Genomic DNA, 24,992 nt, shown 5'->3' with positions numbered 1-24,992 from the left:
ATTATTCAAAGTTGCATAAATCCGAGGAATACTTTGTCCAACATCCCCCATTGTTTGTGCCTCCTGAGCACTACAAATCTGTGGTTTGCCACCTTGATGTTGTATAAATTCTCTCATGCAATGATCCTTGCCACAAGTCTAACATTGTAAAGGATTCCTTCCATCACACTTGTTCTACTCCTAAGACTAAAATCCATATCCTTTGTCATTTGCATTGAACTTCTTGTGCGATGTTGCATGCACCTTTTCATTTGTATTATATGTTTTTCCTCTCTTCTTAACCCACTTTTCTTTATTCTTATCATTACTTTTCCAATCCTGCTTAGACTTAGAGCTACACTTCGATTGCTCATACTAGTGCTTCAACTTTCTAATGGATTCCTCCAGTGATCTAGGCACATCAAACTAAATCCTATCTTTGAACGATACCGACAACCCACTGATGAATCTCTGAATATTTGCTTTCTCTCCTTAAGATAAGGCACATATCTCAAAAACTCCAATAATCTATTAGTATACTCCTCATCATTCATAGATCCCATCTTTAGCTCATAAAATTCCTTTGCCCTGTTACCATAGTATTTCTCAGATAGATACTTCTTCATGAAAATTCTCTTGAACTTGCTCCAAGTCAAATCCTCTTCTCGAATGCCTCTGACATTCTTCATATCTTCCCACTAAAAGTTTTATTTTCCTTTGAGACTAAAGGTAGCTATCCTGGCTCTCATATTTTCTGAATATTTATGTAATCTAAAAAACTTATTCATACCAATCAATCAAGCTTCTCAATCCAATGACGTCTTCATTTCTCCATCAAATGTAGGAGGCTTTGTTTTCTTGAACTCCTCTGGAAAGTAATTCTTCTCACTCCTCATATATGGATGGTGACAGTGATTACGATGTTGTCTCTCTGAACCAAAACTAGAATAGAACCCATGGTCATTACCCCTCCTGTTAGGTGAGTTCAAAAACCTACCATCTTTGATTATATCATCCCTATCAAATATGTATCTTGATTGATACCTGCTACCATATGCCCCATTGGTCCTTTCCTCTTGTCCATGACTGATCCTAAGTGGTCCTTGTCTCTACAAATCTGATAGACTCTGAAGGATGATTGCATTAACCTCTGCCTATTTCTCTTGTTCCCTAGAAAGTCTTTCCTGTGACTAAATGATCCTGTCATTATCCGCCTTACAACTCCTGATTTCTGCTTTCAAACTTCTCAATGTATCTGCTATGTCATGGGAGTACTCATCACCATGTTGTTCATCTGATCTGTAAGGAGAATCACGTGAATTGTAGTCCACCATTTTTCTTGTCATATTTTATACTTTACTTCCTACAAACATACCATGTCAGATAAACCAAATATAAACATAATCAAACATACCTCAGTGAAGTTTAGGGAAGGTTATCTTGTCTACAAAACCAATCCATATTAGCACGACACATGTATATATAATAAAATCAACACATCAATCATCTAACCATCAACGTCATCAACTTCTACATGACAACACTACTACAAAAATTACTATCACGATGCATGCATAATGAACACATATACATCTGACATGCATGCATGACAACCACATTTCACCCATCCAATCCAAGTGTTGAACCTGGGATTTCTATTACCAATCTGTAACTACCCCTCCCACATTTACCTAATTTCACTGGCCTGTCGGGATAAATATGAGAGGAAGATCTATTATGCCTTGACCTAACCTCCTAGATCCAATTAAGGAAGTGGGTCTACCTACTAACGACAAATTGACAACTCACCACATCCTACAGGGGCTACAGGCTACTCAAAGGCTGACCAACTACCCCAGGTGGCCAAATGCCGAGTTATACCTCCTTTTTTTAGCCTCGGGCCCACAAATGGACCCACAGCAAGGCCTCCATGCGGTTGGGAGCCTCAAACCACATGCACACACGTAATCCATGTAGTTGCAACCCAATTTCTCTAGTTAAGAGGGTGTGGTCTCAGATTCTGAGCCTCAATTCTAGGTCAACCTCCAGACCACTGTCTAGAACTCATTGAGACTTTCCAGCATGATAATTAACATTAATACAAATCCATTCATACAAAACTTAATCAAAGACTTGACCTACCAAGGCCTAACCATGGCAGTCATTTCGTCAAACATATGGCGAACATGTAATCTACAGATCATGAATGCATATCTGAACATAGGGGTATGATGCTTATCTGAAAATCACCAAGAAGGTATAATTCCCTCTCATAATAGCTAAACTAACATATGTTAGCTCATGCATTCATTAACCATTCATTAACACATCAAAACACATCAAGAGCCATATCTAATATACATCATACAACCAGCATATAACTAGCAAATGAACAACATATACACCATGATAGAATAGCCATCAAAGCCACATAATCTCATGTACAAGTACTCATAAGATACAAAAGGAAAAGAGATCTTATTAACATATGAAAAATCCAACCAAGTTAGGGACTTCCATGTACCACCCAACCATAGATTGGCTGAACAAAATCTCTCTTTCATCCAATCACCCCCATGCCATATTCCATACATAAATGTGGGATCTCATGGGATAAACCAAACACAACCAAACCAGGGCTTCCAGAGGCCAAACCACCTCAACCCTCAACCAATGATTCCACCTCATGGTTGGACATCACTAACAACAACAAGATCAGTCTCTACCCAAGTTGTCCAGGGCTACAAGAACTAGTAACTCAACCCACAGCCTTCCAGGGCTCCATAGTGTTTGTCCAACCTGGCTCCAAGACTAGTAACTCAACCCACCAAGGGCTCCAGAGTGTTTTTCGAACCTAGGCTCCAAGACTAGTTACTCAACCCAAGTTGTTCTAGGGCTTCTAGAGCCTTTGTTCCAACCCACAACCATAAGAAATTATGAGAACCAATCAGAAAACAACTAGATGGAAAAACCCACAACACCATGGCTATCCAAGAAATGGAAATCCAAGGCTAAAACCATTTTCAATCCACATAATCCTCCATGTCAATGACGAATCATAACCAAATAATTGCATGCATATACCATGCATCCATAAATCATCAAGGAAATCACACATGCAACATCTTACCTGCAAGCGATCCAGCTGTAGCTATTGATCCACCTGTTCCCTTGCATTGTTGATCCACCTATTCCCTTGCGCTTTCCCACTTTCCTTACCTTCTTTCTCCAAATCCAATGTATATTAGAGTGCTCCAATAATTCTTTAAGTGTGCAAGAGTATGAGAGAGAGAGAGAGAGAATAGAAGAGAGCTCCAAGCTACAACTAACAAAAGGTTGTGAGTTGATCCTCATAAGCCTTTTTATCATTGAGGCCTCTATTTTCTTCATTTTCCTCTATTTTCCTTCAATTTCCTCTTCATGCAAATATGTAACCTTTCATCTCCCTTTTCTCCTATTTTCCATTATTTTCGTAAATAAATGCCAATAAATGCCACTTTGCCTTTGCCAATTTCCTTAGCCATAAATTAATCACCAGTGATACCCCATCACCATGTTTTTCCCAACATTCAGCTTGGAATACATGCCCCATGACTTTGGTCTTATTTTTTCCTTTATTAACATTACATGAAATTTTAACTTGGGGTTGTTACAAGTTCCATTCAAATACCAAAAAACCCTCTTTACAATTATCTAATGTTCCTTCCTTGGTTTTGACATATACCTACTCAAAACTCTCATTTCATGTGTAATATCTATTATAGTACAAACCAATGAATACATCAAATTGTTAATAACACTAGCACATGGAAAAAATTTGCATTTCCTCTTCCTGTTCATGTCTTTGGAAACTAATATACAATTAACATTACACCTACAGGAATAAGTACCTTAACCAATTTACATTTCTGCATATTAAACCTCCATAATATTGTCTCAACATATTTCCTCTTATTCATCCAGAGTTTCATGTTTACCTGATATCTTTTATTTTCCATGCCCAAAACAAAATTTGACTCACCAATATATTTTCACATACAAGATCACATAAATAAAATGATCACCACTAATTTGAAACACATAGAAATCAACTTTAATCACTACGAAAGAAAGTCCCAATATATAAGTATCAAACTTTTGATACTACATCCTTGGAGATTGGTTTAAACCATATAGGGACTTTCTCAGTTTGCAGAGTGTTGAGTCCTCAAAACATGCTCTTTTTGTCACTTTTCTATCCTAAACTTCCATCCAAAACCTATACCTATGAGCCAATTTATATCTTATTTTATCCTTTTTGCCATAAGTATCAAGCTCAGCTACATAATTTGTGTATTGAAGAATATTATAGGTAAATTGTCCATTTTATACTCATTTATATTCTTCTTTATGCAATTTGGTTTAATTAGTTACTTTCTTTGAAATGTTTTGTAGTCACTAAATTATTTTTTAGTTGAATTGAAGTTCTACAAGGTTGAGCACACTAGATGCCTTGATCATGACTTGGAGAAGATGCTGAATCAAAACTTTAAGCTTATCAACTTATCAACTTGAGGCAAGAATCCTCTATATCAACTCAAAATACAATTCAAAGTTGTGGTGAATGTAGCTACACATGGAAAACCATGTAAGTAAAATATGAGCATGAGATATCAACAAGGTTGCATTAGAGAGATTCATGCAACATGTCATGAACTTCTCTATGATGTGGATGATAAATTATAATGTTCATTTCATATAGTCATGAATATCTCATATCTGAATTTCAAACCTGCACTATAATAGCAAGAGGTGATTTGTGACAGATGAAGGTGAATCAAGAAAAACTAAAACATGATTCTTGTTTAGAACAAATCTATTTAGGTGGAAAACAATTGGATTTCTAAAAAAATGAAAGATATGGATGACAGGGATGATTCCCTAAACCATATTTTATCAAATATGTTGTTGCCAATGGTTTTAGAATTCGTGAGACTTGGATCTAAATGATCTTGAATGTAATGTATAAATATGAGATTTTATACCTTCATAAGGGATAGATGACATGATATCAAATTGTTGTAAAAATCATATCTCCATTTGAAATAATATATCAAAGTTTTTGTTACTGTGCATATACATGAATTAGATATTTTGAGTTTTCAAAGTCTAGTCTTATGTGTTCTTTCTTAATAGTGAATACCTAATGCAGGAAGGGCCTACTACTAGGGTATTCGCTTCTATTTAATTTTACTTATAAGATTTAATTAACAGTTTAAGTTTCCATTTTTTATTTATGATATTTTGTGAACAATGTAGTGATGTAGTGTGCTAATTTCTCGTAAGCTATAGGAAATAATCATTGAAGAACTAAAACATTAGTTAGTTACTCCTGCAAAGTTGCATGCACATTTATTCATGAAAGATTGTAACTCTGAGCCTTTGTAGCATTTATTGCCCCCACATTTCAATGATAAATTCCTTGGTGATTCTTTCCAATAGTTCATCACTTTTCTTGCTTTACTTTCTTTGCATGGTTTTGTTAGTAATTAGGATAGCTAAGATTTGATCCTACATATAGTGCATGCATCTCACAAGCTTACCAACCTCAGGTTGACATTAAATGTAACAATAATTACCATATATAATTTTCATGACATTTTTTGCACCATTTCTAGAAATATGCTAAATGGATTAAAGCCTAGGTATGTAGGTTTTGTTTAAATTACACAACTTGGGGGAGGAGAAATGAAAATATGGAAGGTTGAAAGCACTAGCTCGACCACTATTATAGGTTTCTCCAAAGCGTTAATTGTTCCTTTCATGCAAGTGTGTTTGTTTTTATGCAAGTGTGGTGTTCTTTAATTCTACAATTAGTTTTAATTCATTCGCTTTAATTAATATTTCAATCAATTTTGGTTATTGTAAGAAACCCTAGATATTAATCCATGTGTAAAGATAGATATTATCAACCAACAAGAAGAATTCAAGCATGTTTAAGAATTCATTGAGTAAAGAAGAATGCTACTCCAAGGAATATCTCAAATCCACGGCAGCAGTTGGAACATTTATGTAACTAAGGAGGAGAAAATCCTGAGAGTATTCAACAACATACCTAAACTCTGAGAAGTGATAGAAGACCAAAAATTCTAGGAGCAATATTAAGAATAAGATCTAAAGGAAATCAAACAACCATAACATTTGATAGAGGGTAGACATTAGAACGTGAGATCGAGATATTTTGACCATGCCTATCGTCAGATCCTTTATATGTTCAAGAGACTAATCAACAAACAATAGAATATCTACATGGCATGACAAAGGAGGACGTACAAAGTGGTGTTAATGAAAAAGAAAGAGGTGATTTTGCGGGGTGATTTGTGAGCAGATGAAGGCGAATTGAGAAAAAATAAAACATGATTTTCATGTAGAACAAGCCTATTTCAGTGACAAGCAAGTGGATTTCTCAAAAATTGCCAAGATATGGATGATAAAGATGATTCCCTAAACCATATTTTCTCAAATATGTTGTTGCCAATGGTTTTAGAATATGTGAGACATGGATCTAAATGATCTTGAATGTAATGTATAAATATGATATTTTAGACCTTCATAAGGGATAAAGGACATGATATCAAATTGTTGTAAAACTTGTATTGCATTTGAAATATTATATCAAAGTTTTTGTTACTGTGCATATACATGAATTAGATATTTGAGTCTACAAAGTCCAGTCTTATGTGTTCTTTCTTAATAACAAAGACCTTATGCAGGAAGGGCCTACTACTAAGGTATTCACTTCCATTTAATTTTAGTTATAGATTTAATTTATAGTTTAAGTTTCCATTTCTCCATTTATGATATTTTATAAACAATTTAGTGTGTTAATTTATCACAAGCTATAGGAAATAATCATTGAAGAACTCAAACATTAGTTAGTTGCTCCTGCAAAGTTGCATGCACATTTATACATGAAAGATTGTAACTCTGAGCCTTTATAGCATTTATTGCCCCCATGTTTCAATGATACATCCCTTGGTGTTTCTTTCCAATAGTTCGTCACTTTTCTTGATTTACTTTCTTTGAATGCTTTTTTTGGTAATTAGGATAGCTAAGATTTGATCCTGTATATAGTGCATGCATCTCACAATATTGCTAGCCCCGAGTTGACATTAAATGTAACAATAATTATCACATAATATTTTCCTGACATTTTTGGCACCATTGCCAAGAAGATGTTAAAGGGATTAAAGCCTAGGTAGGTACGTTCCATTTAAATTACACCATTTAGGGTAGGAGATATGAAAATATGGAAGGTGGAAAGCACCAACTCGGCCACTATTATAGGCTTCTCCAAAGCCTTGATTGTTCCTTTCATGCAAGTGTCTTTGTTTTTATGCAAGTGTGGTGTGTTTTAATTATATAATTAGTTTTAATTCATTCGCTTTAATTAAGAATATTTCAATTAGTTTTGGTTATTGTAAGAATCCATAGATACTAATCCATGTGTAAAGATCGGTATTATCAACCAACAAGAATAATTAAAGCATGCTCAAGAATTCATTGAGTAAAGAAAAATGCTACTCCAAGGAATCTCTCAAATCTATGACAGTAATTGGAAACATATTTTCAACTCAAGAGGAGAAGATCCTGATAGCATTCAACAACATACCTGAACTCGAAAAAGTGATAGAAGACCAAAAATTCTATGAGCAACATCAAGAAGAAGACGTAAAGGAAATCAAACAACCATGGAAAATATTTGATAGAGAGTAGACATTAGAACCTGAAGTTGAGGGATTTCTACCGTGCCTATCATCGAATCCTTTATGCATTCGGAGACTAATCAATAAACAGTAGAATATCTACACGGCATGACAAAGGAGGACATACAAATTGGTGTTAATGAAAAAGCAAGCAAAGGGCATCATGACTACATTGAAATTTGGTTCCAAATAACCATCAGGTCGAAGCGCCACCCTCTTCTTCAATTGTTCTAGAGATCATCTCAATCAAAGCCATTGGTTCCTCATATTCTAGTATACATTAAAGTATATTTTCCAAACATGAATATGAGTACATTTGTAATCCTATTACACACATGGCTCTACTAGAAATACTCCTACACTTGAGAAAAAAACTTACGTTATTCAAGTAGGGTAGGATATTATAATGAATAAATAAATAAAATAGTAAAGAGAAAAAAAAAAATCCTATTGTGAAAACAAATTCACTGGCGCAACTAGACACGAGCTTTGCTTAAAAACTAGGCAACTATCAAGCAAAGTTGACAACAATTTCTATAAATTCATGTTGGTTCCAATCTTTTATTTATGTTTCTTCAAAATGATTTTGTTTCTATGCTCAATTTGGGTAACATGGGATCCATTAAGGCCCACCTTCTAATAGATATTGTCCCATCAACTTCAACACCTTATCTAGGACCAAGATTATAGATTCTTTTGAGTGCTTTGGAGTTTTCATACATCAATGGCAAATTTTCTCACTAACAACAAGGGAACACCTCAGTGTCTCTTAATTGTTAGATTGTGTAGGTGAATAGACTTCAACACATTTATTTGTACTTATTAGAATGCACTATTGTACCTTGAAACTTATTTACATTATCTATGATTTATCTTGCATTGGTTAATGATTTTCATCAGTGGTTGGTAATCCAACGAATTCTTCTATGTTCGACTACATGTAAGTCCATTCACATAGATTGAATTGTACTAGTACAGGTTATATGTGAAGACTATATGGTTTAATGGTATCAACAGTAGTTTATAGCAATATTTGTTATTTAACACAATAATGGTGATCAACATTTCCGATTGAATACAACAAATAACATCATCTTCAACAGATTTATCTTCGTAGTAGAATCAATATCTAGCATCAACTTATGGGTATTTAATTTTAGTCTACATTTTTAGATTGCCACCATCAATAAATTTACAAAATTTGCCAAGTTTTTAAGCATGAATAAATATCAACATTCTTTGTTAGCATTCCATTAGTTTCAACTTTCACTAGTTGCAGTATTTTTCTAGGTCTTGTCTTTGTTCTTTCATTGACATTCTTTAGATTTTCATCGTCCATCATCAAAATTTTCATAATCATCTTTAGATCTCCTTCTGATGATTTCAATGTCCTAATCATCCAAGCCTCAATTTCAGAATATCAAAGTTCTCCCTTCCCATAAAAGACAAACCAAATTTATAGCCTTTTGATCCGCCTTTATAAAAAAACCATCATACACATCTTCATCAACTTCTAATCATTAAATTATGGATAAATCATTACATGTGTGGGGGAGAAGATAGAATATATTGGATTTCCATTTTGAAGACTTTTTACACTAGTAATCGTCTTACTGTTTGATCCATTATTTCTTGCCTTTTATCATTTTGTTACATATTCATGTACTAACTTCTCAGAACAATCCAAGAATATTTTTTTGTTCCTGCAGCAATTTCTTTTTGTTGCGAAGAGAAGTTGAAGTTGCGAGATTTCATAGGATAGTTGCACATCGACACAATTTTTGTAGCTATAGAAAAATCTATAGAAGCTTATTTGCAGGAGTAACTTTCAAACATTGTTTGCAAATTGAAAGGACATAATTTGAAAAATCCAAGACACGGGTTATTTTCTAGATTATAATAATTTGAGTATTACGTTGGAGAAAATTCTAGAAAATGAACGATAAAGTATGCACATGCATGTTTTTAAATCCGATTTAGTCACAATTATTTTTTAGTAGCAGATTTGTACGCATCCCAAGACTAGATCTTGTATGGGAGGTTGTTTAAAATCATGAACGTATGTTCATCACCTCTCAGCCAAGATATCTGGCATTCTAAGAATTAGCGCAATTTTCAAGCACAAATAAAAGATAATTTTTTATTAATATTTCCTATGGGAGTTGTTTTCAAAATCATTGTAGCTTGGTGGACATTTGCTTTTTTATTCTCAGACATTACATTTTAAGATTCAATTTTTTTTGATAAACCATATGCTTTTAAAAAAGAATATGGTTCTATATAGAAGCATGTAACACAATATTAGCATAGCTCAATATTCCTGTAATTCATGAATATCATGCAAATTGTCCTGAAATTCAATTTTGAAGACTTTTTCAGCACCAACATTTTTTAAATCATTTTTATTAGCATTATCTCAAGGAGTCATTTACAGAGGCAGAGGAATTGCTCAGATAATCAAAAGTGGTCTCTGGAAAAAAAAATCAAAATATTCTTTTAGGTGCGGTGCTTGAATTATGTTTTTGATGGCGGAAATGGATTCAGCACAATCAAAAACATATAAGACACCTAAAATTATGAATTTTGACAACTTTTACTTAGTTTTACAAAAATTCCTGTCTAAACATAAAATTTATCGACAGAATCCTTCATGTATAAAATCTTTAACAGTTCCATAAGTTTCTTTCAGAGTATGCAGCAATAAATATCCGAACTTTAGCAACAAGATAGCATCCAAACAATCATGTTTCACTTCTGGATTCAAAATCGGAAGGTAATAACTTCTTAAATCATTTCTGCATTTGGATCTATGAAGCGTGTGAAGGATGCGAAAATCATAAATTCAAAACATATTTACTCTATTTCTCCTAAATTTCATCATATCATTTTACCAAATTTCTTAAAAAACCTATAACATTTAAATTATAACTTTGAAACCATATCCTATGTATCCTCGTCATATATCAAACATTCTAAATAACGGTTGTATAACAAAGTGATTTCATAAATTTGCCATATCTTCACTATTGTTTTTCCATTTTCCCGATGACGAGTATTGTTTTAGTCAAAATTCTAAATCTGTAACTTTGAGAAATCCTCAAAGCTTATCAAAAATGTACAAGGCAATTTTAGAGTTTGGTGGATGCTTCTCTTATAGAAATTTCAAGGGCACGATAAGCAAGTAATTAAAACTTTGGCACATCTTTTGATGGCTCGAAGGCCTGAATTGGTGACCTCCAACTATAGTTATTCGAAGCTTTCAAAGGTAGCCCATATTAAAACTAAAAAAAGAAGTGTTGAAAAAGGAACATTGCTCAATTACAGAGATAATGAACAATTGCAAATAAAAAAAAATGTTAGCAAGGCTAGGAAATGGTACAGTCAAAGCAGGCAAGGCAAGGCAGAATCAGAATCAGAAGATTGAGGACAAACTTGAATCAGGAAATGATTCATTTACAAGCCTCAACTTCAGCACTAAATATTTTGATTGATGTTTCACAAAGGGTCTAGGAGAAAAAGGGTCAGGAATTTTGATTTTTCGTTGGAGGAAGCAGAGTACAAATTTTGGTTCCAAGAGGACGTGCAACATCTTCTGCATAGAAGATATGTTAAGTCCTTAAAACATATTCTCTTTGTCACTTTTTAATCCTAAACTTCCATCCAAATCCTATACCTATGAGCAAGTTTTTTTCTTATTTTATCCCTTTTGCCATAAATATCATGCTTAGCTATGAACTTGTGTGTTGAAAAATATTAGAGGTAAATTGTCAATTTTATGCTCATTTCTACTATTCTTTATGAAATTTGGTTTAATTAGTTTTTTTTTTTTTAATATTCTATAGCCACTAAATTATTTCTGCAACTAAATTAAAGTTCTACAAGGTTGTGGACACTGCAGGATAGAATCACGACTTGGAGAAGATGTTCAATCAGAACCTAAATCTTATCTACCTATCATCTCAAGCCAAGAGTCCTATAGGTCAGCATAGGAGACAACACAGCTACACATGGAAAAACACATAAGAGAAATATGAGCATAAGATATCAACGAGATTTCATTAGAGAAATTCATGAAACATGTCATGAATTTATCTATGACATGGATAATAAAATCTCATATATGGATGATAAAGTTAATTTCATATAGCCACCAATATCCTAGATATGAATTTCAAACCCAGGTTAGAATAGCAAGAGGTGATTTTGCAGAGCGATTTGTGAGTAGATGAAGACAAACTCAAAAGAAAAGGTAAAATATGGGTTTTATATAGAATGAGGCCATTTAGGTGACATGTGAGCATATTTCCCAAAAACAGAAAGATCTAGACGAGTGGATGGTTCTCTAAACTTAATTTTCTCAAATAAGTTGTTGTGACCGGTATTAGAATCTGTGAGAATTGGATCTAAATGATATTGAATGTACTGTATTAATAGGAAATTTTATACCTTCATAAGGGATAGTTAAAATGATATTGAATTGAATTAAAACTCGTATTTCCATTTGATTAATATGTCAAAGTTATGGTTATTGTACATATACATGAATTATATATTTTGATTTTGTAAAGTCTAGTCTTACACGTTCTTTCATAGCAGTGAAGGCTTGAAGCAAGAAAGACCCATTACTAGGGTGTTCGCTGCCTTTTAATTTTAGTTATAGGATTTAATTTACATTTTGAGTTTCAGTCTTTTCATTTATGATATTTTATGAACAATATAGTATGTTAATTTCTTGCAAGTTACAAGAAATAATTATTGAAGAACTCTGACATTAGTTAGCTTCTTCGGCAAAGTTGCATGATTATTTATACATGAAAGATTGTAACTTTGAGCCTTTATAGCATTTATTTCCCTCGCGTTCTAGTGATATTTTTGCAAAGTTCCATGATTATTTATACATGAAAGATTGTCACTTTGAGCCTTTATAGCATTTATTTCCTCCACGTTGTAGTGATACTTTCCCTGGTGTTGCTTTCCAACAGATTATCACCTTTCTTGCTTTACTTTCTTTGCATGATTTTGTCTATAATTAGGATAGCTAAGCTTTGATCTTCCACATATTGTACATGCATATCGCAAGCTTATGAGCCCAAGTGACATTAAATGTAATGGAAATTATCGTGCATAACTATCTCAACAAGGAACAACTTTTTATTTCCCTTAATTGCAAACAGATTATCATCTTTCATGCTTTACTTTCTTTGCATGATTTTGTCTACAATTAGGATAGCTAAGCTTTGATCCTCCATATATTGTACATGCATATCGCAAGCTTATGAGCCCAAGTTTACCTCAAATGTAATGGAAATTATCGCACATAACTATCTCAACACAGAACAACTTTTTATTTCCCTTAATTGCAAAATGTTCTCACTATTTAATGTAGATTTATTCTTCAATATCCCCATGTAAGAATGTTATCTTTGCATCCATCTTATTTACTTAAAGATCAAAAGTAGTAGCAATAGACAAAATAAATATAATAAAAGTTAATTTAGCTATAAGAGAAATAATTCACCAAAATTAATTACCTCTAGTTGGGAATATCCTATTGCTACTAAGAAGATTTGTACTTCTCCACTTTACCTTTTGCATTCAACTTCTTCTTAAACACAATTTTGTTACCAACATGATTTCTTCTAATTAGCAACTCAATTAGATCACAAGCCTCATTATTATCCAAGGTTTCCATTTCTTTAATCATGACCTTCTTCCAAAGTTTACCATCCTTTGCACCTATTACCTTCCCAATAGTTCTGGGACTATCATCAATAATAAATAAAACAAAACTCAAAAAAAATTCACGTGGAGTATACCTTTTTGGTTGGCATATTTCCTAAACTAATCTCTTCAATATTGAAGTATGAGGTTCTTCTACTTGTAATTCATAATATTCTATTGAGGCAAATTATTCATCTTCCAACTCAAACTCTATTATCTATAGTTATTTTTTCTTTGCTATAAATTCCTATCTGAGGACATTTTTAACCTCTCTAAAGAAAACATAATGATTGTAAAAAACATTCTTCAATTATTGTGTTCCAAATTTTATACCCTTTTAAGCCATATTTATAACCAAAAACTATACACTTTTTAGCTTTATTATTTATCTTACTCCTATTTTATTTTGAGACATGTATATAAGCTTCACAACCAATCATTGAGATGTTTAAGAGAGTTTTTTACTAGTCCATCCCTTATGGATAGTTTCATCAACTAATGTTGATGAGGGTGATTAATTTACTAGGTTACATGCAATATCCACTACCTGATCTACCTAGCATTTATATCCCAACCTAGCGTCATTGAGCATGATCCTTTCCATTTCCATCAACATCCCATTCATCCTTTCTGTGACTCCATTTTGTTAAGTGTTACAACCTTATTTTCCATTTCATTATGTTGAGATAGGCCATAACTTAGCTCACATCAATGGCAAGGTGAAATGCATCCCCTTTCACCCTTGTTTTTTCTCATATATATCTTACAAGGAATTTATTAGATGTTATGGGACCGAACTTACATAATTTAGTAATTTCTCATAATTATTTTATGAAAAAATCATAATTATGAAATAATAATTATTCATAATTGAGAAGAAAGTTCATAGTAAGTTGGGAAAGGCTCATAATTGAGCATGAAACTTGTGAATGACTTGTAATTGCTTGGTTCACATGCCATCAAGCATAACTTCTCTTTGACCTAAGTTTTTAGATACATCCTCCCAAATCTAGAAAATCATATATAACCAGATCCTCTCAGGGGTGGAAGAAGAGGAGAAAGTAATTAGAGAGCCTTGTTATGCTAGAGGATTACTACTAGGAACTATTTCGATGCTTCATAGATGAGCCCAATCTATGAGTGAGACAAGGGAGGAAGAAGGTTAAGGGATCATGTGAGAGCACCCTTCACCAAAGGTATAATTTGAGATTGTGCTCTTTATTTATATGGAATGTCAATCTTTTTCCCCTGCCTATATGGTATTTTTTCATGAGATTATAATGTGCTTATTGTGATTAGGTCTTTTGAATGATAAATTTCCTTTTTTGGAGGAAAAATAATTATCTCCATATGTTTGTGAATGTGTGTAGGTGATAGGGTTAAGGAGTTGGAGTAGGATCTTTAGTTGTTGGATTAGATCTTCAACCTGCACCAACATGCAAGCATAAAAAGGTGCCCCGCTATCTTTATCTTATCAGTTATATGAGAGGATTATTTTGCATTAAATCTAAGGGGATTTGATTTTTTTTCTATCCACCATTTGGTAGATCCTAAGGCGGGATCTATAGAACAAAAATCCCTTTGACATTGAGTAAAACTGGGGCAAACAAAACTAGCGACCATAGTAGTGACAAATCTTTAGTTTTATCATTCTCCTTTGAGTATTACTTGATTCTATTTGTTATTGAGTGATTCTCTATTGATTTATATCCCTTCTAAAAAAATTTAGCCATATCAACCCGCAATCTTGTATATCTAAGCTTATTTTAAAACTTATTAAAAGAAAGAGAGGGAGGAAAAAAGGGTTTCCATTTTCCGATAAAATTCTATAACTTTTTGTACAAAATTTGAATTAAGCAACTACATATCTAAGTTATTCTCAAAATATTAGCCCAGTTAGAAAAATATCATAAAAAATGGTGCATGGATCATGGAGATATGGCTAATAAAAAATTAGCTAATTTCACGTAGATTTGATTCTTAAAATATCTTTTGATAGGGCCTCTAATTTACATCAGACCAAAACCATTAGGTAATAAATTTTCTTAGCTTTCTTTTGATATATAGTATAGTATATTTCTAATAAATATTTAGTAATTTGATGTCTTTGAATTTTTTTTCTCTAAATTTTATTTTATTTTTTAATAAAAAAATAAGATTACATTTTCATCTCATTTTGATTTTCCTTGTTTGGTTTATGATTGAGTGATAGTTTGGTGATTGATCTCCTAATATATTTTATGACATTGTAAGCCTTATTTGGTGCTTGATTAGTATTTGTTTCCCTTTTGATTTGAAGAGTTTCAAAGAAGACCTAATCTTGTTGTGTATTAGTTCTTGCTTCTTTGTTAAGGTTTAGGTTTGTTTTCCTTTGTAGAACATAGTAGGATTACTCATTATCTGCATTCTATTAGAGATCCCAATTTTTTTATATATGTGAGCTTGGACTTAGTGCATGTTAATCATCATCATCATCATTTGATGAGCCATAGTTCACATCCCCTTGTTTCAGAACCATAGTTTGATGCTTTTGAATTCTTTTGTTTGGTGCTTTTGCATTCACATCTTGGAGTAATTGAGATGATTTGTGAATTGATTTATTGTGAATATTTTGAGTATACCAAGTGGTCATTGAGATATTGTGAAGTTTATTTTTCTACTTGGAAAAAGAAAAATAACTCTCTACTCTTCCTTTAGCTAGTTCTCATCGAATTGAAAAGAATTTGCATCCTTCATGTTGGAAAACTTATTAGGGCAGCATATTTAAATTAATTTTTTCCTTACATGGAATTTACTTGTGATATTAGGATTTTTCTTCTTAATTATGATTATGTTCTCATCATCAAATAAATTCCAAAACCAATATTAACATAAGGTATAGGCTTCATGCCAGGGAAAAACCCCTCCAAAAGGGAAAACCCATAAGTCACTCTTCTTATCAACTTTCAACAGAGACTTCCAGGACCAAACAAGACCTCACATCCTCACCAAGAGACAAGTTAGCTAGCCAATCAAATGTGATCTTTGTAATGTTGTCTTTTTCCACTTTTGCAACTTTGACCCTATGGAAACCTTCTCCAAATCATAGTCCAAAGAATATAAGATATAAGATTCCTTATTCTTTGCTATGCTTATCTAGCCTCTTGATAACCTTCGTATGCCACTATAAACTTCAGATGCTACAAGATGTGTGAGTTACTTGACTTTTAAAAGACGTTGAATTATCCTTTATAAATAGCTTTCCAAGTGGCTTCTCCAAGCCCACTCTAGGTCGAATTCCACAGGTTGGCCGCCCTATTCTTGGGAGTTAACTAGACACTTAAAAATGCATTTTCTTTCTTTTGATAAAAGAGCCCAAATGGGTCTTTTACATCATTATGAAGACACTTTGACTCAAGACAACCCTGAGAGCATACAATGGATGCTCGACCAAGAAATCAAAGAAAAAAGCATGAAACCCTGTTAGTTTCAGGGGGGTTGGACCCAGGTTCAAAGTTCATTGTGCTAACCAACAAAACCCTACACTACAGCCCTTTTGGAAATAACCCACGTAGCGCAGGCTACAGTCTCACCCAAGGCAGTATTGGTGGATGCTAGAACCAAGTTTTTGCATCCAGAAGGCTATGTGATGTGGGGATAAGGTGTTTTCTTCAATTTTGGGTCTAATCTGACCTTCACGAACCCTTATTCATGAAATTTATGAAATTAAGTAATTTTCAATTAAAGAGAGCTATAAACTTTGTGTAAACATCTAATAATGCATAAAGTAACATACAACAGTAGATTTAGATCTTCGCGGAGCATTAAATTCGAAAATACAAACAACTATCATTCAAGTGCACATAAATACAGAAAATACACAAGTGTATAAAAATAGACACATAATTGCTTCAAATATTCTTTATTACTTCAGATATTCCTTATACGGATTTGTCAGAGCCTACACACACAGCTACAGGGGCCCACACACTCAGCTGCAGGAGCCTTCCCCTTCGCTAAAACACAGAAATATTATACAAAATCAGAACATATCAAAATCCCATTATGTTCATTTATATTTTCTTAGACTTGCTAAGACACCCTTTTATATACTCTTTTCTATTACAATACCATGGTCCACAAACCATGGGCGGATCTCAAAACAATACCAAAATTTAAGGGATTTTGACCTTCCTAAAACCCCTTGACTTCTATTGACCTACGCATTGCATGCTCCACTCCTCAAAATGCGGAGACTTACAATATTTTAACAAAACTTCACCCAAGGGACCCTACCCCAACAGGCCCACAAAAAAAATATGTGACTCGTCCTCGAGTCACTCTACTGGTACGTTTTGGATCTTTGCTTTTAAGTTGGTGAACGAATACTTCACTAGGTGAAGTGCCTCCGTGCATTGAACTACTACCTGTCAAAATTCTTCAACCAAATTTTTCGTAGTTGGCCCTTCTGCTGCTAAGACAATTGTTCATTGTGCTTGTTGCATCCACTTGAGTGTGCCTTCCACAGTCTCTCAGAGATGCCCTGCTTCTTCTTTCCATGGTTTCATTCATGCAGTGGTAATCTGCATTTTCTTCCCTAGCTCCTCGATCTGTCCTTGCATGGATGTGCCCTCTTTCAACCGGGAGAACCATTGCACAGGGGCTAGGGTGCGTGTTGTTGCCTTTATCTCGTCATACTGCAGCTGCTTATCCTGGATGACTACTTCAATATTTTTCACTTGTGGGTCCTCCTATAGTGAGGCCCACATTTCTAGAGTCTCTTCAAACAACTGGATATAATCCTTGACTACAGCATCAAGCTTTTCTCTATTTGTTTTGATGGTAGCCTCGTGCTGCTCTCAGATCTTCGGTGGTGTGGTGGGTTGTAGCTTCAATTGAAGCTTAGTAATTTGCAGCTGTAGATCGAAGTGAACTTTATCCACCTGCGCATTTAATTCTTTAATGCATCTGCCAGTTGCTTCTCTTTTTCTTTAGAAGTGGCCTCAAACTAAATTTGGAGCTTGGGGACCTCACTGCATACTATGGAAATGGCCTGCTCCAGCTACGCCCTTCTCGTAGCTGCCTCATCACGATCCTAGATAGCTTTGTCTTTTTCATCGCACATCTGTTGAGTGGTGATCTGCGCATCCTTGATCACCATGAGAGCTTTTTTCTCTCGCACCTTAAGCTCATCTACTACACCCTGGTGTAGCTCATGCAATGTGGATAGGGGAGCGTTGCAAGGTTAATACTCACATTCTTAGGTGGTTTGGTACTCTCCATTTCTGTGGCGTCATTCAAGTGTAAGGATCCATCAAGAAGGGGTACAACGGAGAGCTCCAAAGTGAGTACCGACTACACACTGCCCAATGTCGTTGTTTTCTTGCTTACTTGAGACTAGCTCTCTTGAACCATGATTAGTTAAATCTGGCTCCCCTAAACCTATAACTCTTTGAGGCCCACCTGGACCTTCTTCAAAATAGACCAGTATTTTTCTTCAATGTGGCCCCAGATATCTTTTATCACGGACCTGACAGTATCTCCAATTTCATCAATGTCCCCCTCAATGAGGACCATGGCCTCTGCACTGGCAGACTTATCGGATTTATGTTTCTTACGTGTGCCTCTCGCACTTGAATGTTTTTGCTATGTGACAATAAAGGGAGAAGCAACGTCCTCAGAATATACATAGGGGCCTTCAGTACCCTGATTAAGTTCTTTTGTATGTTTCTCTTCTTCTTGCTTACAATTTGGTTCTGACACAGTATTCTTTTCTAGGTCGATGGTCACCATTTTATTTTCCTTCCATGCTGCTTTACTAGTGCCTACCATTTCTTCTTGACTAGTCCCTGTTGTACCTTCTACAATATATGTTGGAAGGAGCCAGTCAGTCGGCCACTAAAGGACTAGATGTGTGATATCATCTTCAGTGACCAAAAACAGCGACATCATCCATTTCTTTGTCAAATCACACCTCACGTAGATATATACATGGTGTAAATCGGAATTAAAATCAGCAATGTGTAGATATTATATGAATAGACTTGGTGACAATCGTGGCTTCTGTTTAATCACCACTCACAAATCCATTTCAAAAATTAACCAGAACATCTTATTTTCAATGATACGACTAGGGTCTTTTGTTGCCCATAGCGAGGCAATTTTGGCAGCCTCGCACAACTTTGGATCCCTCGAGGGGAACTAGGAATCCTTTGGTGTCCTCCAAGCTATCAGCGCAATCAACAATAGCAACCATGCATAGTGGAATTATTTTCCTTCCTCCTGCGCTTAATGGAAATCATCTAAGAATTCTTGGCATAGGTACTTCGCCCAATTGAATTGGACCCCTTTGTTGCACTACGCAAACAAGGATACCATTGGTACTGGCACTTCATCAACACGAAACTTTCTCATGATTTTTCCTGCCAAAATCTGTGTAGCAAACCGCACAGCTTCATCTGAGATGGAACTGATGGCATATCCTTGTGACTTCTTGACCAAATCGAAGTCACTTTTCATTTTATCTACAAGATTTTTCTCCTATGACTTCCCCACAAAAGCATTTGCAGGGTTCACGCCCTAATATGGCAGCATTGTGATTATTCATATCTACATGTCATCAATTGGGATGGGCCCTCCCATCCAGAGACACCCATCATGGACCAGCACCAACAACTCTTGCACTAAATAGTGTTAATAATTCTGCTACTAAAATGCAAGACATACAACATATTGAGAAACCTTGTGTGCTTAATGTCGATCGTGCACTTCATTGGTTCAAGTCTTGTAATGCCTGTCTCCTCATAGTGGACCGTCTTCAAGTACTTGTTGGGTTCCAGTTGTGGAAATTTCTCTTTTTCGCCCAAATCACAATCTTCCATCTTTAGATATGGAACCTAGGCCAACAAGTCGCCCTCAATAGGTACTTCCTCCAGTAGCAACGGCATGAATACCTTGAATTGTACAAGTTGGGGTCCTTAGTTACTTTGGCGATTAGCTTCCTTGGTGGTATATATGGTGGCAACCGAGAAATTGGCTTTGCATCTTATGCACTAATATCCTCAACCCCCACATTCATCTCTTATTTGTTCAAGTCCTGAGGTTCCATAGGTTGTTTATTTTTATCCATTCTACCCTTCTTCCTTTTCTCAGTTGGGATCTTCCGCAGTGATTGATGAATCAAGGGTTGTTGTGGCTTTTTCTTCTTTTTCTCTCCTACCACGAGGCAGTAGGCTTTGGCCTCGGTGACCTGGGTGTTGTAGTAGGGACTAGTGGTGTTGCAGTCATGATGTTTTCTAATCCTCTCCTCAAGAACTCTTGCTCAACTTCTACCCAACTCAAGTAATCAAACATGCAGCAGCACACTCATCTCTTTAAGTGCAACAACACATTGCAATTTATCAAGAAGAAAAGTGTCCAAGTGTGGAGCGAGGTGCAATATTTATAACCTCATTCGAATTCAAACTATTTGTTCCCCCACAAGTCTTCCTCATAAATGTGATTTTGGCAGCATATTGTCCAGGTTTGTGCCCAAAATGCATTTGCCCCATTCCTTTTAATGGTAGAATCATTGTCAAATCAAATGTAGTTGTTCCAATGTCACTTTCTGGGCAGGACGCATGGCAATCCTCCTTGTGGCGCAACTACCTCATCACAGTTTCCACCAGCGCGATCTTCCAAAACATCGTGCAGCCTTCCTTCTTTGATAGTTTTCTTCCTTGCCAAAGTAGTTTATAGTCTTGTGCTTTCTTTTAACTGCCAGAAGCACTAAGAATTTCCTACGACCATGCAGTAATTGCCCCGGGGTTGGATCGTCCCTATAAACCTTCAAATTACTCCCATTAATCTTGCCAAGAAATACTTCCCCATTTAGTTTTGCGAGTTGAACTGTGGCACCATATGAAATGTCCTTAATTACATACAGTCCTAGCCAGTGCATCTTAAACTTCCCCAGAAATTTGGTAAACTTGTTATCATACATTAGGACCAAATTGCCAATTTTTATGGTGTGCTACTTGATGTAACGATTGTGTCATTCATTTTCTCTAGCTTTATGTACCTTCTAATGAAATCCAGCAAAAACATGGTCTTCTTCTAATGCCAGTAGTTGCGCTAGGTGTTCCTCCATGACATCATGATCTGCCATCTCAGTTATTGTTGCAATCCTTAGGTTGGGCACTATGTATTCCATTGGCATTACTGCTTCTTGTCCGTAAACTAGTCAAAAGGGTGTTTTCCCAATCAATTTCTTACAATTAGTCCTATATGCCCATAGAACCATTGGTATGCACAATTCGACTTTCACCTGTAACCCAAAAACTCAAAAACTTTGAAATCTCCTCTAGAGATTTGATTTTAAATCAGCGATATCTCCCTCATCTGAACTCTGATTTGACCGATTTTTTTTTTGAATTTGGGTATATTTTCCAAAAGAATCAAAATATGCAATATTTTTCTGAAAATTTTGCACAAAAATACTGAGAAATTCTCTGCAAATTCTCGGCCCAAAAAACAATCTTGCTCTGATACCATGTAGAATAACCTGTAGATTCACAAGCTCATGTAATCTACTAAAACAAGAGACAAGAATCTACTTCTACTCTTTACAGCGGAAGCCCATAAACATCGAGCAAACAATAATCAATAGATGAAGAGAATCAAAGGCACATAACACAATAAACATCCAGGGAAATCCACAACTCAAAACCCCACTATCTGTTTTGTATTAATCTGGAAAATCAAGATGAAATTACAATGCTTGTTCTCTCTAGAACAATCCTAGAACTCAGAAAATTCAATCTCCAACTCATAAGAAAGCTCAAGGCCAAATCTTAGCCAATTCATAAGCTCTCCAAGTCTCTATTCCAATGTGTAATTCCTATGAAGGATAGCTTGTATTTAAAGGGAAATAAAACCTCTAAAAATAGCACAATCCCTCAAGGATTAGTTACTGAATGTATGCACTATTAGTGCAACTCAAAAAAATCTAAAAAAAATAGTACACTATCCTTGCACTCTAGTCTCAACTGGATCTTGCTCATAATCAACATGCATGAGTTTCTGATGGTGAAATCTTCAGTTAACTATAGTAGCACTAATTAGGTCACTATTTTCCCAACTGATTGTTTACTCGCTATTAGTTCCTGAAACTGATTGGAACTATGTTATGAATATAATTCATAACAATTAATTAAATAAAATAAATACAAATATTAAATAATTAAATATTAATTAGGCTAAATAGTGATTAAATTAAGTGAAAAGGCATGTCTAAAGGACATGCCTAATCACGAAAGGTCACCTGCGGAGGTATAAAAGCAGGGCCTCATTGTAATCTTATATCATCTTATACAATTTTATATATTAATAAATTATTATTACAAATGTGTGTGTGTATTTTAACATATTAAGTCTACAAGCTATCCGTTTTCTTTCTCCAGCCATAAGTTTTTATGCTATAGTGGTATTAGAGCCATGGCACACGATACAATCATGTGGGTCTTTGAATGTTGTTCGTTGCACAATGTGCCATTACATTCGCGTCCTGAATGTGTTGAGCAATTTAATGAAATTAGAGAAACATTTCAACATATAAAAAAAATCATTTGTAGAAGTTAAAGAATTTCTGAAAGAAATCAAAATAAAGGCAGCTGAAAAGAGCGAAGGAAAGGTGTCGAAGAAACGAGGTAGGGGATGTGTTTCAACCGATGCGAAGAAATCTAAAGCAGTTGAAGATGAAAGAGAGAGTAAACAAGGACAAGAAGAAACACCAAAAGAATCAAAGAAACAGAAAATCAGGGAGCTTTCTACTCCTACTCTAGATCGTCCCTCCAGGGAAAGAAGAACGATTGAGTGCTTCGTTGCGTCAAATGAAAAGGAAAACGTTAAAGAGTTCACCATTGAAAAGGGCAGAGGGACGCTGCTTAAAGACATCCCAAATGTGGTATACAAACTATCCAAAAGGAGTAGAGCTGATGAAAACATGAGACTTCTTCATGCAGTTCTTTATGGGAAGCGTGGAAAAGCTTTTCATTTAAAAAATAACATCTTGCAATTTTCAGGTTATGTGTGGGGTGACAATGAGGAAAAGCTTAAGGGGAAAGTCAAGGAAAAACTTGAAAAATATAATAAGGAAAACTTGTTGAACTTGTGTGATTTGCTGGATATTCATGTTGCAAAAACGAGCAATAAGAAGGAAGAGATTGTGGCAAAATTGATTGAATTTTTGGAAGCCCCTCATGTTACTACAGACGTTCTACTAGAGGAAAAATTTCAGACACTGAAAGCTAAAAAGAGGAAGAGAAAGAGTAAGGGAACTCCAGGAAAAAGTCCTAGCAAGAAACAGAAAAAGAGTGTTGTATCTAAAGAAGAAAGAAGAAATGATGATGATATGGAAGGGGAAAATGAGAATGATAATGACTCTTTCGGAGGTGAAGAAGAATAAGCTGTAGAAGATTCTAAAGATTCTAATTCAAAGACTAAATCTAAACCAAATAGGGAATGCAAAGAAAAAAATGATGAAGACTTTGAATTCAGTTGGGAATCTAAAGTTGAAGAAGAAGAATCAGACTACGAATCCAATTGGGAATGTGAAGAAGAAAAGGACAACTCAGACTCAGAATCCAATTGGGAATATGAAGAAGAAGAAAAAGAAAATTCTTTTGATGAAAAAATAAAAACTGATATGAATATAGAAAATGAGGACCAAGGTGTGCTTGTCAATATGTTTTCTAAGTTATCTGTAACTTCAACCTCAACCTCCAACGATGGAGATAGTATAGTCCCATTACATATAAAATTTGCAAGGGACTGTCTTTGGAAGAGGCACCTCATCTCTGAAATGGAAATGGAAAATTTTGGAGATGAGGATGTGAAGTTTTGTGTATGGATACTGGAGTCTCGATTAGGGTAGGCAGTGATAGAAACCCATAAAAAATGGGCCAAAATACTAACACATCACATACCTTTGATATGTCCTCCCAAAACCCTAACCCTAGCAGAGAAAATTCGTAACAATGAGATACAATGGTCTGACAAGGTTGTTGAAATCTTTTTAACATGGTTATACTACGGGGATGGCTACTATTTCATCCAAACAGGAGAGGAGCTCCTCAAAACAAGTGTAGCTCTTGAGAGACTTCTTTATAAGAAATTCAATAGAGAGTTTCTCAGTCTTGGAGAAGAAGAAGATGATGTGGAGAGAAGAAGAACATACAATCGGAGGTCACTCGTCTCTCTCAGAGAGGGGACGGTCATAATCAATGGCGAAAATGCCATTTTGCCACCGAAAAACGAAACAGTGCTACCCAAGTATGCTCTCAGAAATCAGTCGCTGCATGGCATCCAGGGCACCTGGTGGTGCCACTTTTCTCCTTTATCTCAACGTACACAGATCTAGAAGCGGCAGTCAATGCTTTATTAGATCACCAATTGGAAGGTCGGAAATTATTGCGATTTCTCTGTGAATTCACTTCTGCAATTAGATGCAAAAACACGGTTGTTGAATCCAAAGAGGGCTATCAATTGTTGAGTAAGCTCATAGTAAGATGCCCTTTGGAATCAACCACT

At 35.0% G+C, this 24,992-nt stretch overlaps 1 protein-coding gene across 1 annotated transcript in view; it reads left to right on the top strand.

Annotated features, from left to right (window-relative positions):
• Positions 1-23,868, top strand: part of LOC149151915 (DEK domain-containing chromatin-associated protein 4-like) — a 45,540-nt gene extending 21,672 nt beyond the window's left edge. The window contains exon 2 of the mRNA XM_089443313.1: positions 23,036-23,868. Within this exon, the coding sequence (XP_089299439.1) occupies positions 23,036-23,868 (833 nt within the window). The remainder of the gene's footprint in view (positions 1-23,035) is intronic.
• The last annotated feature ends 1,124 nt before the right edge of the window (positions 23,869-24,992 follow it).

Source organism: Pinus tabuliformis, chromosome 9 (genome assembly GCF_031772625.1).
Source record: "Pinus tabuliformis cultivar Carrire ecotype Pingquan chromosome 9, CPIR1, whole genome shotgun sequence".
Lineage (NCBI taxonomy): Eukaryota > Viridiplantae > Streptophyta > Pinopsida > Pinales > Pinaceae > Pinus > Pinus tabuliformis.
This window is presented reverse-complemented; position numbering and strand designations above follow the sequence as displayed.